The sequence below is a fragment of the Tachysurus fulvidraco genome, chromosome 26 (genome assembly GCF_022655615.1).
Source record: "Tachysurus fulvidraco isolate hzauxx_2018 chromosome 26, HZAU_PFXX_2.0, whole genome shotgun sequence".
Classification (NCBI taxonomy): Eukaryota; Metazoa; Chordata; class Actinopteri; order Siluriformes; family Bagridae; genus Tachysurus; species Tachysurus fulvidraco.
Window position 1 is genome coordinate 12,574,670 of NC_062543.1, and position 19,082 is coordinate 12,593,751.

At 40.3% G+C, this 19,082-nt stretch overlaps 2 protein-coding genes across 5 annotated transcripts; both read right to left on the bottom strand.

Annotated features, from left to right (window-relative positions):
- Positions 1 to 393: 393 nt before the first annotated feature.
- Positions 394 to 5,561, bottom strand: ccdc15 (coiled-coil domain containing 15). 4 transcript variants are annotated; one of them, XM_047809607.1, is made up of 10 exons: positions 5,190 to 5,560; positions 4,732 to 4,881; positions 4,218 to 4,400; positions 3,959 to 4,075; positions 3,713 to 3,874; positions 2,961 to 3,080; positions 2,463 to 2,566; positions 1,631 to 1,825; positions 1,160 to 1,311; positions 394 to 695 (listed from the first exon to the last, which is right to left on the bottom strand). In XM_047809607.1, exons 1-10 carry the CDS (start codon positions 5,382 to 5,384, stop codon positions 571 to 573), a joined length of 1,503 nt encoding a protein of 500 aa, XP_047665563.1. In that variant the 5' UTR covers positions 5,385 to 5,560; the 3' UTR covers positions 394 to 570. The 4 variants fall into 4 exon arrangements, with proteins under 4 accessions (XP_047665563.1, XP_027034355.2, XP_047665564.1 ...); XM_027178554.2 differs by having other exon boundaries at positions 2,979 to 3,080; positions 5,190 to 5,559; XM_047809608.1 differs by lacking the exon at positions 1,631 to 1,825 and having other exon boundaries at positions 5,190 to 5,561.
- A 1,673-nt stretch (positions 5,562 to 7,234) lies between these two features.
- Positions 7,235 to 14,206, bottom strand: hepacamb (hepatic and glial cell adhesion molecule b). The gene is made up of 7 exons (XM_027178595.2): positions 14,016 to 14,206; positions 11,971 to 12,312; positions 10,523 to 10,804; positions 10,336 to 10,429; positions 10,167 to 10,249; positions 9,002 to 9,072; positions 7,235 to 8,547 (listed from the first exon to the last, which is right to left on the bottom strand). Exons 1-7 carry the CDS (start codon positions 14,083 to 14,085, stop codon positions 8,188 to 8,190), a joined length of 1,302 nt encoding a protein of 433 aa, XP_027034396.1. The 5' UTR covers positions 14,086 to 14,206; the 3' UTR covers positions 7,235 to 8,187.
- Between the last annotated feature and the right edge of the window lie 4,876 nt (positions 14,207 to 19,082).

The window sequence follows — 19,082 nt, forward strand, 5'->3', positions numbered from 1 at the left end:
CCTTCGAGGTAAAGTGTATGATTAATCAGTGTTCATGACTGGAAAAAAAAAAGTCTGGGGGAAAGGGCAACTTCCTGAATCCCGGTCTGGACACTGGATCTTATGGTGAATTTCCATGTGGACTTTAGTCTGACGTTGTGTTTAGCCAGGCAGCGATTCAGCGGGTGGCTATCACAGAGACAGTAGAGGGTCGAGCATGCACTTGTAGTGTTGTAGTGTTGAGCATGCACTTGTAGCCTGCTCACACAGGTGACCAAAGGTTACTTGGGCATTCTGATAAGTGGGTTAAGACAGGGAGTGACCATAAAGAGTGCAGTGATAAGGACAGTGTCTGCTGTGTGGACGACTATCAATAGCAAATACGAAATCAATAAAGCAGTCCAGAATCTGAGGTCAAGCAAATCCCATTTTTATTTGATTCCTCACAAACCTTCATTTATAAATGAACTGTAAAACAAATTGTTACAGATAAAAAAAAATAAATCAAATCAACTTTCCGAACAAACATCTATTATTCCTGCTGTTGCATTCTGAGGTATTTGTAAAGGGTGACAGTCTGTCATAGTTAAGTTAAATAAAATTTGAGCTGTTGTGTGCCAACGTGTGCACGATTTTCCTCGTCAAGCCTCCGGGTCCGGCGCCGCCTTCGCAGGGCTCGCAGCTCAACAGGACCGAGTGCAGGGCCTGAGCGTAAGCTGCAGGGAATGTCACATCACAAAGTTACTTTGCAAATCGTCATTAGTGTTAAGGTTTTGTGCTGTACAGAGTTCAAGAACCTGTATGTGTATGTGTATGGTAATCAGAGCCGTTTTAACCACGTTCGACCTCACAGGACATTGTGAAATACTCGTAGTGTGAAGTGTTTAGTCAAAGGTCACAAATGCGCCAGCTGTTAAGGGTGTGCTTGTGGCGTGAAATGGAAATGGGAAGAGAAAGTAAGTGGATTAGCTGTGTGGTTTCACATCTGATGAATTAAATCCGTTCTAAAATTCTTGAATCTGATCGGTCATAAAGTGTTTAGTAATGTTTTATAACAGCAGGTCAGACAATCAGACATTAATGCAGCTGCACATCGCAGTGTCATTTTCATGACTAAGAGCTTGATGAGTGATGAACGCACGAGCCGTCGCTGAGCTGACGAGCCTGCTGCTTACTGTACCTTTAGGATTGTTGTAGAAGATGCAGTTGTTGGCGCAAGTGTCGGGGTGTGAATTCCAAAAACTCTCACCGCCGCAGCTGCAGAGTGGAGGAAGCTCGACTTTCTCCTGTTCGAGCTTCTCCCTGATCTGAGAACGCAAGGCTTCGACGTACCTACAAGATAAAAAAAAAAAAGACAAAAAAAAAAAATTTATTCCTGAAGTGGGCATGGTCTAAATCACATTACCATGCCAGTGTTGTGTGTGTGAGTACATGTGTGTGTGTGTGTGTGTGTAAAAGAAAATTCTTGCTTTGGCAGTTTAACCCTAACCACTGCATCTTCAATTGTGAGTGTTTGTAAAACAGTACTATATACATTCCTAGTCTAATTTAACCAATGCTACCTGGACCAGGCAGAGACTAAGGATCCCTTATTTCAGTCGCATTAAACCTTTCATAACTGTATACTGCAACTGTATCTTAGCAACTCAACCTTGTGGACTCTTTAGATTTCTTCGCTTTGGCTCTTCTCTCCTCCTCCTGCTGTTGCTCCACTACTTCCAGCCTGAGTCGCTCCAGAACGAGGTGCTCCCTCTCTGCCAGCTCCCTCTGTCTTTCCTCCTGCTGCCGGGCGAGCTTCATCCTTCTCTCCTCCTCCTCCCGCTGCTGCTCCTTCTCTGATTTAATTCTAAAGGTCAGGCAACATCTGCATCGTGAGCACCTCGTCAAATAACTACGCCGTCATTCAGATTATGAGTAAGGATGGATGTGATGTGGGGAGTAATAAGTGGCACCGTTGATCAGTAACCTAGTTAGCACTAGGGGGTTTACATGTAATCTTATGGCAAGGTTCAACACTTATTAGGATTTTTATTGTTTTTTTACCTCCTGACCAATCAGGGTGCATTTTAGGGAGCATCTGCCAATCACCAATTGATGCTAGGCAAGCTACCGCTTTGTTTTTGTTATATTCACGCAAACTATTGCTGTTATTGCGTTTTGTTCCATAACATTTTTTACAGTGTACGGGAGACGTATGAATCAGGTCTTCCTCTGTTAATGAGCAACAGAAATCCTACAGGAAAAACTTAGGGAGGATAATAAAAAGAGACGTGTGATGAATGATGAACTGGATGACGAATGATCATCCTTAGCAATGTGACATTAGTCTCCTGAGGAGAAAGAAGGGTTCCTTGGACTTGCGGAAGAAATCTCAGTTCTACTTCTAACCCCTTAACCGTGCACGGTCACCATGACGACAGCCTGCCACCGTTCCATGAGTGTGTGTGTGTGTGTGTGTGTGTGTGTAAGTGTTGCGCACACACCTGGCGATTCTCCTCAGATGTTTCTTGCGTCTCTGATGCTCCTTGGCTTGCTCTCGCTCGACGTCCATGAACTGACGGCGACACATCAGGACCTGAGAGCGTCTCTGTTAAAATACACATCCTTCATGTCATAAAGCTCAGTTCTCCGTCAGAAACATTCTCAAGCCTTGTCCTGTTTGAAGAAATTACGTACAACTCAAAAAAGAGTTTATTTTCTGGGTTAGAAAATGATCAACAGGAGCCTGAAAGAGCAAAACTAGCTAAATTATACAAATAACTGGATTCGTAAACGGGTTCAAATTGACACTGTGTATGATGAAGTGAAAAACGAAGGCTAAGGCTACGGGAAAGCCTGAACGCTTTAGTACTCTATCAGTTACACCGTGCTGGTGTTTGAATAATACGGGGCACAGTCTGGACTTTATTAGTGAAACCGTTCCAGAGACAAAATAAATAAATCACACGGTTAAACACAGAGTGGTGTTTGGAATGACGGACACTGTATATGTTCTGGACCTCTCTCTTCTGCTCCTCTTGGTCCTCTCTCGGCCACAGCACCTGAGCGGCTCTACGGTCCAGGCTTGTGGGATGTGCTTCTCTCAGCACCCTTTCACGCACCTAACCAAACAGATTAAAACCACAATGTTAAGGAAAACTTCTCAATCTCTCAGAGGATTAGAACTGGGTGTAGTACAACACACATCACTGTTTAATATATATGTTTCCCATCCGTGCAACCGATCTCCAAAGAGAAAAACTCCCGCTCAACAGGGACGTCGCGTGAACGAACGTTCTGTAGAGCGAAAGAGTACGTAAGCGCTAGGAGAAGTGCCAGACAGACACGTGCGTCACGCAGTTCCTGGAAAACTTGCAGTGTCATCCTTTATTTCGAATGTCTGCTTCTGTCAACTTTTCTCACATCTTCTTTTCTCTATGAAGGTTAACAACAACCTTTTTTGAAATCTTTGAGTGAGGCAATATAATGTAGCGATATATATATTGTGCTAACGTGTGACATAATGCACTTTTTTTTTCTTTCCTGAAGCTATTGGTGGAATCGACAGGATTTTATACTTATACTGTACCTGTTTTCAGATTCCTATTTCTACAGTGTTATATTTCAGTAGCCAGGAAATGTAACTCAGTATCACGCAATTCTTTTATCATGATCGTCGTGCATGTGTATGATTTAAAGCAATATAGTATGCAAGTGTAATAATACGATGTAAAGAAATTCCCGATATTCCTACCGCGTCGTTCCGAAAAGTCACTGTCTTGCCGTTCTGCAAGCAAAGCGGCCGATCGTGTTGCCCCACCAACAACACCTCTTCTTCATCCCCAAGAAAATCTTCATTTCCTTCCTCCTGTTCCTCATCTTCGTCGTCATCTTCCGTTATTCTCCTGACAGTCTTCTGCCATGAAACATCAGAACGGGTCTTAACACCGCACGGGGGTAAAAAATGTCACACAGACATGTCAGTGATGAAGAGACTTACATCTCTAGTTGGAGACACTTTCCATATTCCTCCTGGGAGCTCTGAGAACTCCTTGCTCTCTGTGACAGTTTGGCATGCAGCCAGTCGGTGTCTCACCTGCTTCATGATTCTGCTCAGCTGGAAATCCAAAGACAGAGATTTCAAATGGAAAGCAAATAGGATTAGAAAAAAAACCCTACACTAGTTAGAGTGTAAAGGTGAGTCACGGATGCAAGACATACAAGACGCTCATTTGTTTCTAATCCTTTGTAGATGTTACCTGTCTGTACTGGTTTGCATCATCACTGCTGGCCGACTTGAGCTCTTGAGTCTTGACCCGGCGTGCATTCGGGCTGCCGACAGCGAGGTCCCCTTGTGGCCAGGGTGGAAATGGACTCTTCTTAGGTGTAAGGCAATGGACGACATCACCGCTCTGTGGGAATTCTCTACACTCCCTTTCAACCTAGAGGGGAAAAAACAAACAAACAAAAAAATAAATAAAATAAATTCCATATTTATATCTGCAGCTCTTCGGTATTTATATATTTTCCATTGTGGATCAAGTGTGAGACAGAAAAACAGAGAAACCAGGTTGAGCAACTCCGGCCAGAAAACTGACTGCGGTAAAGCGCTGACACTGGAGACTCCTTCCACAAACATTAAACAAACCTGTGCTATAACCACAGGACCATAAGTTGGCACCTGTACTTTACTCAGCAAGTGGCGTAACTGATACCTGACATTTTGTGTGTGTGTGTGTGTGTGTGTGTGTGTGTGTGTCCGTCCCTGCTTACTATTTTGTAAGCCTTCTGTAGTTGCTGTTGTTTACGGATCCTGGCCTGTTCGGACACCCGTCTTCGCACCGCATCCTGAAACTGCCGCAGACTCTCCTCCTTCGTCCTGCGCGTTTCTTCCAGCAGCTCCTCTGTGAGCGACGCCCGAACCTGGAAAAAAGACAGAAATGATAAAAGAGTGATGGTGAAAACAATCTCGAAACATGTCCTATTTAACGATCAAGTGAATAATGTTATGGTTGTCAGTTTGGGGTCCAAGTACAGACAGACAGATGGATTCTTAAGTACTGACAGTCAAACTAACTGAAAACTCATGGTCATATTAATCCAACCCTGTAACTTAGGGGGTCCAAACACAAACACTACCTTTAAGGACTACTGCGCCTTTAAGGGAAACAGACTGAATATATCCCAAAGCTTATATTACCCTTTATATCCTTTATGATTTATTTAATTACCGCCGGATGTTCTTGCTCATCATCTCCACTTTCAACCCACACACCGACCGGCACCACAGCTGGGTTCCTCTCAGCTAAAACCCTCATTTCTCTCTGTTTTCTCCATGTTCTTGTGTTTAATATTTGTCCTCCGTCTTTTATTTTCACTCGTCCTTGGTTTGTTTCTCTTTTCTTGTTGTTTCTCGGTTGACTCATGGCTTCTAAATAACTTCATAGAATCAGCTAACTTTCCTGTCCGTCCCTGACATTTCTACGTTTGCAGATTAATATATTTTTAATGGTTTTATTAGTGTTGTCGTTACACACGAGCTACTTCTCCAATTCAAATGTGTTGCTAAATGACGCCTGTACCCTCGCAACGGCTGTTCCCGCCTTCCTGTAAAGCCTATTGGCTGGAACTAGAGAATTAGGACGATGATTGGTTGACGTAGATGTCGTTCAAATAGACGGTTGGTTTGTGCTACGCGTATTTTGCTCCCCGTATTTGGTCCCTGGAGTAAACATTAGCTGCGACACATTAGTTCCTATTTTGTGTGCGTTTACATGTAGTAAAAGTCAAGATGTGTTCAAAAATAATAAACTAAACTAAAATGAATGTAATAAACGGTAATAAACAAACGAATTGATGTGATAACCCTTCCCTGAATGTAAAAATAATTATTTACAAGAGTTTTTAAAGTAAATGAGCTGAATTATATACCACAGATCTTTCATTTTTAAAACTAATTTTTGTCTATGTTTTGTTTATTTAGTGAATAAATATATACAATGTGTAGTATATAAGTACATCTATCTATCTATCTATCTATCTATCTATCTATCTATCTATCTATCTATCTATCTATCTATCTATCTATCTATCTATCTATCTATCTATCTATCTTTCTCTCTCTCTCTCTCTCTCTCTCTCTCTCTCTCTCTCTCTCTCTCTCTCTCTCTCTCTCAACAATGGGATTCTTGTTATAAGTTAAAAACAGTCGTCCCTTCATCAGCCTGTTTTTTTTTTGTTTTGTTTTTTGAGTTAATAATTTTGACAAAACAGTTTTACCCTCACAGCTGTGACACTGGAGACTCCTTCTATAAATGCTAAATAAACTCCTCCATATCTACATTTACTTGATATTTAAGTTTTGTTTGTTTTATATCACCAAAATAATGTAATAATTCATCATTCCTTCCACCAGCCGCTTGTCTTGCTGTCTCCGGCGTACATGTTGATGCACTGACATGAATCAACACAAGAATTTACAGACAATGCTCGCTCTCAGCTGCTGTGTCCGATCACAACAAGGAGCCTACTGTCCCTTTTGTATGATTCAGCAAGCACATTCTCTCAGATAGAGAGAGAGAGAGAGAGAGAGAGAGAGAGAGAGAGAGAGAGAGAGAGAGAGAGAGAGAGAGAAAGAGCAGCATGAACTGTATTTACCCTGCAAAGTTACATAACCCTATTATGTATGTTTCATACAGTAGAGCTGTGTTTTATTTCTCCATTTTCTTTCATCTGTCCATAATTTATGCAAACTCCCCAGTAATCAGTCATGAAATGAGACAAAACTCATGTTCGGAAAAGAATTTTTTTTTTTTTAAAAAATAGTTATCAAAAAGCCATATGTCCCATGCCATTTCTTTATCTCGAAATGTATTCCTAAATGATTATTAATCCTCACCAGCCCATCCTTACAGCCACAAAGGGCATTAAAACAATCAGCTGTTATATTGATATCATCTTGAGCGAGTTGAATGAATATTGTGAAGTTACTACAGCTGAATGCAAAACATTGCAGGTGGAAAAAAAAGCAGAATGTACATTGATGTATCCCATAAGACAAGAATTCAAAGTATATATTTCACGATCAACTAAAAGGACAAACCTAGTTGATGGGAGTTTCCATGATTTAAACCCAAAATAAATAAAAGTGGCATTATAGTGGGCCGGGATATGTAGAGATACTGCTTTGTGTCTAAAACACTTAAATGAATGAATCACAAATCTAGAGAATAATTCATGTCATGCTCAGAAAGGAAGATCCACACGTTTTGAACTAATATCAGTTTATTTCTACCTTAACACCAACTATTCTTTCACTTCCACATTTATTCACCCAGGAGACAAATATACTGTATTATGGCTGTAATGTAGACTGAAACAAAGTGCATCATTTATCAGGGTATAAATATCAAATTTGTTATCCTCACCAACTTATATACACAAGCAAATAACCTCTCTGGCCTGTCTGGAAGGCCTACTACAGAAAGTGAGCTTCAGGGTGTTTTTTTTTTTTTTAAAGAATGGCCTTATAACCCCTGCATCTCTAATATGTCTTTTCTTCTTGGCATGATGAAGACACATACAGTACTCAAGTGCTCCAGAACACCAACCTGCCAAAAAGAGCTGCGTTTTATAGAGATAGTCAGTCACACTTCTTCATGGGTAATTAATTTTGTGAATTTAAGTAGTAACTCTTGGCAAGGAAGGGTGTACTTATTTTTTTTTCTCAACAGGTTACTGATTCTAAATGGTGGCTTGCATTTTGGGAAAGTGACTACATATTTTTTTTTTAATTAATTGTTTATAGAAGGTTGGTGAGGATAAATTTGAAGGATAAATTTGAAGGAGGGTGTACTTTCTTTTGCACATGATCGTAATTGGTTTGTAAATAGTTTCATGCACAGAATAAAGCTCAAAATAATGAGCACTGTGCACACATTTCTAGGGAAATAAAATATACTAAAAGTGCAAAAAGATGTACTCTTGAGAGCATCACACTAAGGACAAGGTACAAGTGTGGATTTTTATAATAATATCATTTTATAATAATATTCTTTCTACTGTGAAATTTTCGAGAATTTCCTCACCTATCTTGGCGAATAAAGATCCTGATTCTGAAAATAAAGACACTAACATGTGGAACATTTTGTTTAAAGATTGAAAAAAAAATCTATTTACATATTTCTACATTCATTGATCTGAGTTCCATAAACACATCCTGGACTCAACTTAGTTGACAGGAAGTCCCTTTTCTATCTCTTGGAGCAGCATCACAGGCTGGGTGAAGCTTTTAGCTGCTTCGGCGAGAGGTGAATCTGTAGGCCACCGGTTTGGAGGGGAGGAGCTTGTGGAGGAACGCGTGTGTGGCGGAGAGGGTGCACGAGCGGGTGGACTCCGGCTGTGGCCCCGCCGCCGACCGTGGCGCACAGGAGGGGAGTTGGTGGGTGTACGTGGGTAACGACGGGACGTGCGTGCTGAAGATTCAGTCGAGCGTGTACGAGGTGCGACAGGGCTCCTGGTGCTGGATGGGCTGCCGCCGTTGCTTGTGCACGTTTTACACACCGAGGCAGGCTCTTCGCTCGAAGGGTCCTGCAAAGCCAAACAAACGTATTTCAGTGTCTCTTCATAAGTAGCAGAAGTTTTCACCACTCTATAGCTAACCATTAAAACCAGCCATACTACGCCTCATTATGTAAAACTACTACTTACTACTTACTTTACTGTGGAATATACTAAGACCTTAATTTAAATGCGGTGATAAACATTATTATTCCAGCATTCGTGTGTGAACGGTGAAACATTGTGATTTCTCAAACATCCTGTAAATTTCCGCACAGTGACTTCCCCCACAGTATCCTTTCAGCAGAATGTGAGTATAATCTCATCTGGGAATTATTTTGAACAACAGCGCTAACTGAAACATACGTTATGAATCACACTGAAGTAATGTGCCACTTATCCACTTGAACAGTTATTCCTGGACACGAGTCAGCTAAGCCAAGAGGCATCGGATTTAATTATTTCAGTGGTGACGTGGTTGTACCTTTTCCTTCAGGATGTAAAGTGAGACTGGATTCCTGGGCTCGTGATCCGTCATTAGCGGGACGACATGATCTAAAAATATAAACGCACGCCAGGGTGTAAATTAGTTGGACACGTGTGGCCAAAATTGATAACAATGAAGGAACTGAAAATGACTGAAATGCCTCTTGGTAACTGTTATTGAGTAACACATGACCATTGTTAATAGCAGAAGATAAAGTTAATAATACATAGAAGCTAGTAGGTGAAGCTAGGCAGCAAATTTAATAATTTAATATCTAGCAAACTGATGTTGGTCGATTTTGGGTTGGATTGGTCAAGCTTAGGAGTTTAATGGCAGCTCAGTGATAAAGGTGCTGGATAACTGCTCAGAAGGTTGTGAGCTCAAATCCCAGACCCAATGGGGATTTACTACCTAGGGAGTAAATTGCTTATACTTACTCTTGGTATATTAATAATAAGAATTATATTAAAATAAAGGAAAGCTTGCGAGAGGGGGGGTGGTTGCACGGTGGCTTAGTGGTTAGCAGGTTTGAATCACACCTCTAGAGTTGGAGGTTCGTTTCCCGCCTCCGCCTTGTGTGTGTGGAGATTGCATGTTCTCCCCGTGCCTCGGGGTTTCCTCCGGGTACTCCGGTTTCCTCCCCCGGTCCAAAGACATGCATGGTAGGTTGACTGGCATCTCTGGAAAATTTTCTACCGCTTATCAGAACTTCTCGGGTCACGGGTAGCCTGTGCCTATCTCAGGCGTCATCGAGCATCAAGGCAGGATACACCCTGGACGGAGTGCCAACCCATCACAGGGCACACACACTCTCATTCACTCACACACTCACACACTACAGACATTTTTCCAGAGATGCCAATCAACCTAACATGCATGTCTTTGGACCGAGGGAGGAAACCGGAGTACCCGGAAGAAACCCCCGAGGCACGGGGAGAACATGCAAACTCCACACACACAAGGCGGAGGCGGGAATCGAAAACCCAACCCTGGAGGTGTGAGGCAAATGTGCTAACCACTAAGCCAACATGCCCCCCTTGGATTAATATAATTTTTCATAATCATTCTTTTTTTTATTCAGATAACTATGAAAAACCTTCTATTTTAAGGATCTACATAGTGCCTCCCAGGGTTAAGCAATACTAGAATGAAAATTGTTTACCTTCTGCTTTCTCCTCATGTGTAATACGTTGGCTTTCAGGACTGGATCTTGGTGTTTTTGTCTTAACTTTCTGTCTTTTTCTTCTGCAATATACGATACACTAAGACATTAGAAATGACCCTTATGGGCTGATTAGAGAGAAAAAGTGAGTGATACTATGATTTCTTGCCTTTTGGATGGCTTCCAGCAGGCGCACACTGTTACCAGAGTGATCAAGACAAAGATGCCTCCTGTGGAAATGATGATGTAAAGGGAGCTTCTTTCTGTAAACAAAGCACGAGCATCTTAGCATTTTATACCCTGATACTCTGCTACGTTATGAAATAAAGGTTACAGATTTGTCCACGAGTACTTACTATAAACAGTGAGTTTCATGGGCAAGCTATTCGCACTGCCAATAGGGTTCTCCACCAGACAGCTGTAGAGATCATCATCCACAAGCAATACACGTGTGATGGTCAGAACCTTCTGGTCAGGAGACAGCAGCAGGCGAGTGTGGTTAACCAGCGGCTTCCCGCCTTTCATCCAGCTGTACGTGGTTTTGGTTCCCGTGTCATGAGAGCAGTTCAGAGTAAAATGTGCTGTCAGTTCCAGGACAGCGGTGGCACTTACAGCCACATACGGTGTGGATATTGGCTCTGTGGAAAATACTCAGTTGAGTGATGCACTAGGACTTGTACTGTATGTGTATAGCTGCATAATCTGAGACCGACAATCAACAAAATAAACAAAAACATTTAGGTAATTAAACAGAGAAACATGTCGAATTTCGGATCTTTCTGTACAACAATTTATTTGGCATTTACAGATGGAGTCTCTGCCGCTGAAAAGCCTTTTCATGTTTTCCTGTTTCTAGGAAACAAAAAGTGCTTTTTATTTCTTATTGATTTCAGAGGAGAGAAAAAATAAGAGAAAAGAGTGACTGTTGGTAACATAAGCGATTAAAGGAACTAACTCGTTTTGTCATTGTTCCATTTATGGTTAGGTGTAAATAAGTAGATACAAATATACAATGTGTAGGATATATAAGTGTAATCTATCTATCTATCTATCTATCTATCTATCTATCTATCTATCTATCTATCTATCTATCTATCTATCTATCTATCTATCTATCTATCCATCCAAGCACCGACCCACCCATCTATCTATCTATCTATCTATCTATCTATCTATCTATCTATCTATCTATCTATCTATCTATCTATCTATCTATCTATCCATCCATCCATCCACCCACCCACCCACCCACCCACCCATCTATCTATCTATCTATCTATCTATCTATCTATCTATCTATCTATCTATCTATCTATCTATCTATCTATCTATCTATCTATCTATCTATCTATCTATCTATCTATCTATTTATCTATCTATCTATCTATCTATCTATCTATCTATCTATCTATCTATCTATCTATCTATCAATCAAAATTGGCACATCAACTCATTGTCGAGCTTTTGTTTGTTTTCCCAAAAAGGCCAAAGAAAGGCCTCGAGGACGTCACTATATGTAGCCCAGTTTCCCTAAAACATGGTAGAGTAAAGATCTTAAGTGAGAGGAAGAGTGTTGAGTATAAATCTCACTCTTCCATATAACAATAATCTCTGGGGCCTTTTTGTTGTTCGGACACAAAGTACACAGCTTCCATTTTGGCAAACAGTTTTCAGTATCAGTAACTTCACATCTTCTCAGTTTGGTTTTAACGTATCGTTCTAACCGTGTAAATATTTGAGCTCAACTTGTCTTTTGCAACCATTTTCTAGATTAGTAGGTCAGTCCAAAGACATAAGAGTGTACCATCCACAGTGAGCTCGATGATGTCTTCCCCTGTGAAGGTGTCGTCAGTGATGGAGATCTCCACCTCATACATTCCCTCGTCAGACAGCTTTAAGTTATGCAGTAAGAGAGTGCCGTTCTCAAACACCAGGATACGGTCTCGGTATTCCGGCCGCAGGTTTCCGATGATCTCAGTGCCGATCGACTGGACCACCGTGATGGGTTTCTCCCTCTTTAGCTGCCATTTAATAACTGGTGGATCCAAGCTGGTGCTAGAGTACCGGACAGACAGCAGCGCTTCCCCTCCTACCGTGCCTCGGACCAGATTCCCCAAACTGGTGATGTTTACACCTTTAACGCCTCCTGTGCAAAAGACAGTCAAATTCAGTGTGGCCTCATTTGGTGATTTTGACCAACTCTGATCTCATGAATAAGAACTAAGAAGGTAAGAAGAGTAGCTGTTCACCAAGGCAGTGCGCCAAGGTATTGCTCCCATCATGCCTTTCTCATTTTCCCTCCTCAACCTCCTCCTACACTGTGTGAAGATAGTACTTTACTGTAATAAGCATGCTGCTGATTCTGTCAAAGCTACTTCTCGCCTCTGCATGTGCCCAGCTGCTACTCCCTTAAACTGCATCCTGAAACACTTATTAATCCATAGTAAAACTCATAAGAATGTATTCTGCAGAACTGGATAATGAGCTGAAATCGACCAAAAATCAAACGGTTTGATGAGCGTCAATTCTTCCAGTAATGCAGCTTAGTCACCGCTTTCCTTTAAGCAATCAACATGTAAAATAAACACATATTTTCACAATTTCTAGTAAATGGGTAAAGAATAAGTCTGTACAAAAACTTTAGGTACTGAGTACTTCTAGCTATCCGAAGAATGCTCGAAAATCCAATTATTCTAAAAAGGATTGTAAAAATAATAGTAAGATAATTGAATTAATTGAAATTGAAGAAAGACCAACCAGACCGATACACAGATTTGTGACCCAGACGGCCGCAACTTGGCCATCGCATAAATCCTAATGGCTTTGATTAGGCAAAAAATAAAAAAAATATAAAAATCTGCTTGTATGACTTCATATAAGAAAATCACTTAGCAGAATTTCTACCATTTTTTTAAAATTGTTTATTTGGGATTATTTGGAATTATTTTATAGATTTGGAATTATTTGGCCTGTTGACCAGACATCTTCTGATTAACGCGGAATAATTCTCAGATTTGGCAAGTAACGTAACACCTATGGGTCCATTGACCGAATGATTAACCCCCTTATTCATTACTAAATGCAACAATTAGTTGCAGATGAAATTGTTAACGACGTCAAATACGCCAAATCTATCAAGTCACGTCCACTGAAAATGTTCCTGTTGAGCAAATTCTATGCGAGAGAGGACGATCTGGGCTTGAGGAGACAAAAGCTTGGATTGTTTGGCCTGTCTTCCTCCATGAAAAGCGGTCTCTGAGAGAAAGCACAATCAGCCGGGTGGAGGAACAGAAGCACACAGGGGCTCCACTGATTTTGCCGATGACAACATTGGACAACAATCCAACACAAACAGCTTTGGGAAGCATGCGGCATTGCTTTCATGCCAGTATCAACGGAAATATGAAGTGACCGTTGGTGTTAGATCTCTCTTTATCTCGATCATGGACGGCATCAAATGCGCGACACTACTTCCTTTAGGAAAGTAACGTAACCGCGTACGTCTTCTCGCTAAACTGTCTGTTTTAAGCATCAAACAATAAAGTGTTTGAGCTCGTTTTGAGTATCACATTTTCTTTCTTATGTTCGTATTTCCTTTATAAATAAGAAAATAAGCATCTCATATACCTTCTCTGTAACTTCACAGAGATGCTTCACATTCAGGCATCAAATAAATAACAATCTTAGTCAAACAATAGACATTTAACAAAAAACTGTCATTAAAATCATGTAACAAACCTGGCAACCCAAACTCCTCCATACAGTAGTTCCTGCTCCAATCCACTCAATAATTGGTAATAAGTACAGTAAGTGCAAGAAAAGGGGAAAATTGAGTTTTGCTTCTCTTACCTGATTGAAAGATGGAGAGGATGCAACAGAGGGCAAATGTTCTGCAGTGATTCATCCTCCCTTCCTTCATCTTGGGTCTAACACTCGTTCTCTTCGCAACACCATTCGCATGATTTGTCCACTCCAAGCACGTCCTCCTAAATGAGCACCGCTATTCTTACTGAGGCTGGACTTTGCCAAGGCTTCACATACACACACACACACACACACACACACACACACACACACACACACACACACACACACACACACACACACACCACACACACAGTGATGGAATGTGTGAAGCATTGTATGTTTTTGTGTGACAATGTGTTTGTGTGTGTGTGTGTGTGTGTGTGTGTGTGTGTGTGTGTGTGTGTGAGCCATTGTGCAATATTTTAACCAGGACTGTGTAACATGGGCCATGAGTACACTAGAAAATAAGACCCCCAGTATTTGTTTAATGAAGTTATATTGAAATTGTGTATTGGACGTTATAAATGTAAATGACACATACTAAAGTACTGTAGATGTACCCTTGATGTTCCCACCCAAGTCACAAGGAAAGTGAACCATTATTTCTAAAAATGTGGGAATTTCAACACCATAAGCAAAAACATTTTTTTTCAGGTTGCAGCTTTTTGTCGCGTCCTGTACACAGACCACATGTAAACAGGCTTATAACCCAGGACGTTGTTGAATAACTGAACCCCACGCTATCCCATCATTCATAGGTCCAGCAGGAGGGAGAAGCAAACCAGGCCAAGTAGAGCATGAGGAGATGCCATCAATTCTCAACAACAACCAAAAATTTAGGTCATGAATAAATAGCATTTGTAATGTGTATTCTCTTAACATGCGGTAATTTAATAAATAAATAAATAAATAAATAAATAAATAAATAAATAAATAAATAAATCGAAAAGTTTATTTCACTGTTTTTGGTAACACAATTCCTCCTAGCGTTATAGGATTTAAACTCCACCCACTTAACCTCAGAAAAAAAAATTCCTTCGTAATCTTTAGTATGTTTTACTTTTATAAATACTCTTATAAATTTTCTTGAAAACTCATTTCTGACAAATATTAGAAGTGTACTTCAGAAAATGTACATTTGTGTAGTATTTGGAAACACAAAGAATTTTAATTTCCAGCGATCTCTTTCTCCTGATATTTTTGTGGTAAAATATATTTTTTTTTTTATGTTTTTTTTTTACCATTTATGCATATTTAATAAGTTAGAACCAAACTGGACAAAAAGAATTCATCCCAGCTCCTTTGTTGTTGTGAGACAGACTAATAAAAAACCGGCCTAAGAGAATTCATTCAGAACGACAAGCTAGTCATGCGAAAGAGGACGACAGAAACGAACTTTCAACATAACCCGAATAGTCTTAGATTAGAGTTTTATAAATTTTTTTGTGTGTGTATCGTGTGTAAATAATGGATTACTTATGAAAGATAATTTCATTAACAGAGATAAATGAAGCGCTTGTTGTTTTTGGGTCACTTTTTGGATCGTGGACAATTCCACATTACTACTTACACAATATTTCCTCTGATGTTCCTGAAACAGCTCCTGCTGTGTTTTATTTATTTATTTATTTATTTACCTCAGAGAATATTCTCCATGGAGAAAAGATTTTGCCACTGAGAATTTATTGTTTGCACAGTTACAGCGATTTTTAATGGTAGGAGAAAAAAAATTCTAAGATATCTAATATAAGTGATAGCGGTAAGTTTTAAACCTGTCTCGGCTAGTTTGTATAGCGTGACGGTTAGCATAAAAGCAGCGTACAGATGAGCAGGAAGTGGTAAAAACAAACAAACAAACAAAAAAACATGGATGATTTAACAAAATCACGCCTTTGGTTTGTTTGTAAATGCTGATGCCACAATTTGGACAGAAATTGCGGAAAATCAATAACACTTCGCAACAAGCTAGCCAGAAGAAAGAAGCCGACGATAACCGCAAAGTTCATGGTTATCTTCTCAATCCAGTAATCACTATGGTCAATGTTATGGATTTATTCAAGTAAAAGTGTCTGTATATTAATTAAACTAAAGCTAATAAAGTAAAGAACGTGGACTTTACACTGTACACAGTGATGTCACTCCGTATATGTGGAAGGAGTTGAGAAGATGATCGTTTTTAGCTGTCGGATTTTCCCGGACGTCGATGAGGAATTACAAGATGCAATCGCACCTTAATTGTGGCTAGTATCAGCATGAGCGGCGTTATGGGTAATATAGAAAACGGTTAACGAAGTGAAAACAGTCAAATCTTGGATGTCATTGAATATCAGATTCGGCTCTACGGTCCAGTCTTGGAAGTTCTAGGAATTTAAATTGCCACCTTTTATTCAATCCTTTATTTTAGCAGGTATCCTGCTAACCTAGGCTGGGTTGCTGGGAACCTGGAGTCTATCCCATGGGACTTGGGGAACAAAGTGGGGGACATTCTGGACAGGGGACTGACCCATCACAGGACACAATCAAACACACACTATGGACAATTTAGAGACACCAATCAGTCTACATGTTTTTGGACTGGATACCAGAGTACCTAGAGGACACCCAAAGCACAGGGGTGATTATGCATATTCATAACATGCACAGTGGAACTTCTGACCCTGGACTTACCCATATGATCCTCACTACTTTTGGTTACTAGCACTGCCCCACTACCTCATATGTTGCGCAATGTCATCCTGCGAAGACTCCATTTATTCAATGGCCAAAGAACAGAAGTGATGCTTGTATGTATCTGAATTTTTCTTCTTCTTCTTCTTCCACCACCAAAACATTGGAGGATTCCAGTTTCCTATTTTTGGGGTCCATTTTTTAATGCTCTTGTAGCACCACCACCAGGCTAAAAATCACACCTTAAATAAATAAGAAATGTAAATGGAGTCTGCAAAAGGATGTGGTTTAATAATAACAAAAGATTTCATGTTCATGTGGTTTTGCAGGAAAATAATAACATAATAAATAAATAAATAAATAAATAAATAAGGGAGGTAACAGTAACCGGACTTCATGCTTGGAGTCAACACAGCGTCCTGTTTGGTGATTATTTTGCCAAAACAGAATAATTTATTCCTTGAAATAGAAGTATGGACTTTGGGATCATTTGAATTCGAGCCTCAAAATTCAGTTCTGTACAAACAACATCCTGACGTTTACCATCTTCTCTGCAGCTTGTACTCATTAGTGCTTGTTCTAAGTCAATTTGCATCCGGCATTCACAAGCAAAGCCTGCCACATCCATGCTGGTCACTTTCAAGGGTTCATGCATAAGTATTTTGTCTGTGAAGGGAAGAGAGAGAGAGAGAGAGAGAGAGAGAGAGAGAGAGAGAGAGAGAGAGAGAGCAATGTGGAGGTTGTCACTGTATACAGTAATTTCATCACTCCATCACAGAAAAGTCAGTGTAGGAGTTGCAGCATGCTCGAGGCGACCCTTCATATACAGCGTTGCCAGATTGAAAAGATTTACATCCTCATAATCAAACCTTTAATACAACTCCTAGATATTATAGATACATTATTATAGGATGTAATATCCAAAGCCCCACTATGACAATAACAAGGTCTACACGGAAGGAAAAGTCTTGAACCTGGCAACATTCATATTTGTCTAATTTCCATAAGCAAACCATGCACACCCCAGACTCGTTCACCCATGACGAGCAACTCGAACGGCTGAAGCTCAGAGAGACGGTGAAGCTGTGGAGCTGCCGTTTGTGTTGCTATGGGAAACCGAGTGAAAATTCATATTTCATAACTCCTCCGCCCCTGGCCGTGTTGTTGGCTGTGTGGGAGCTGGGATGCGTGGGCACTGAGTGGGTACAGGCCCTCATTCCACAGTCTTGTTCAGCTTAATGTACACAGACACGCAACTAGGGCTAGGCAAATAAATCAAAAAAGATAAAATGTATTTTGATTGTGGTGTTACAGACTGAAATAGCTGTATGCACTGTAATATATAAACTGATATTGATATGACATGGTTACAGAAGTGACTAAAAACATATGCGTGCATTATGTTCTAAAAATCATGTCCCAGAATGTTTGATTCCTCGTTTACCAGCAGATTGCCACAAATGACAGAGATGTACATCCTTAGTGGTCCAGTAGCAGGATCCTACACCTCCACCGCCGTAGCCTGGGTTCGATTCTCAGTGCTTGTCCCAAAATGGGAGGGTTCTGTCAGGGAGGTCATCCAAGGTATATCCGCCGTGGCGATGCTACAACTACAACACAGAGGTTGTGTATAGTATGTCTTACACATTTCTATTTAGTTTTTATGTTATGGAACAATGTCTGAGAAACAAGTTCCTGTTATCACTTAGGTTATAGCTCGTTGCTCCTGTCACCGTTTCCTGTGATGTAAAATATAAAATTTGTAGCATGACCTCTGTAACAAAACGCTGATACCTAGAGACTCCTTCCAAAAACGTTAAACAAACGTCTCCTTGCAGAAAACAGCACCGTTTCAATTTGAACTGTTTATATATATATTGTCCACCTCACAAGTTCCTTTGTACATTGGTACTTTAGAAATAATAAAGAAGCTACTTATTTAGTTTATTTAAACGCATTCTGGTGTACATTAGAACCCACTCTTCTCCACTGTAGTCCTATTGTAGCTAGCTAACGCACTCCTATTTAGCTAACGCTAGAAAGAACAAGCAAGTTTACAAGCTCATCTTGTTTTATACCTTGAAGAAAGCATGACCTTAGTCTTACTTTTTCTTTGCCTTGTTCAGTTTCCTTTTTTCTTTGGGGGGTGGAGGAAAATAAAGGCTGTGTGTAAAGTCTTTCCAGGGGCAAAGCAGGAAGTGATAATTACCACATGCTCTACTTTCTTCTGTCCATTGTGATTTGTGTACTGTAATTAAAAACATGAGCTCTGGCACTCTTGGAGCCTGATTAAAAAATTCTCTCTCTCTCTCTCTCTCTCTCTCTCTCTCTCTCTCTCTCTCTCTCTCTCTCTCTCTCTCTCACACACACACACAAACAAACAAAACACAATAAGGAGAGCGAGAATATGATTTAGCAAGGGGATGGTAGATTTGATCAATT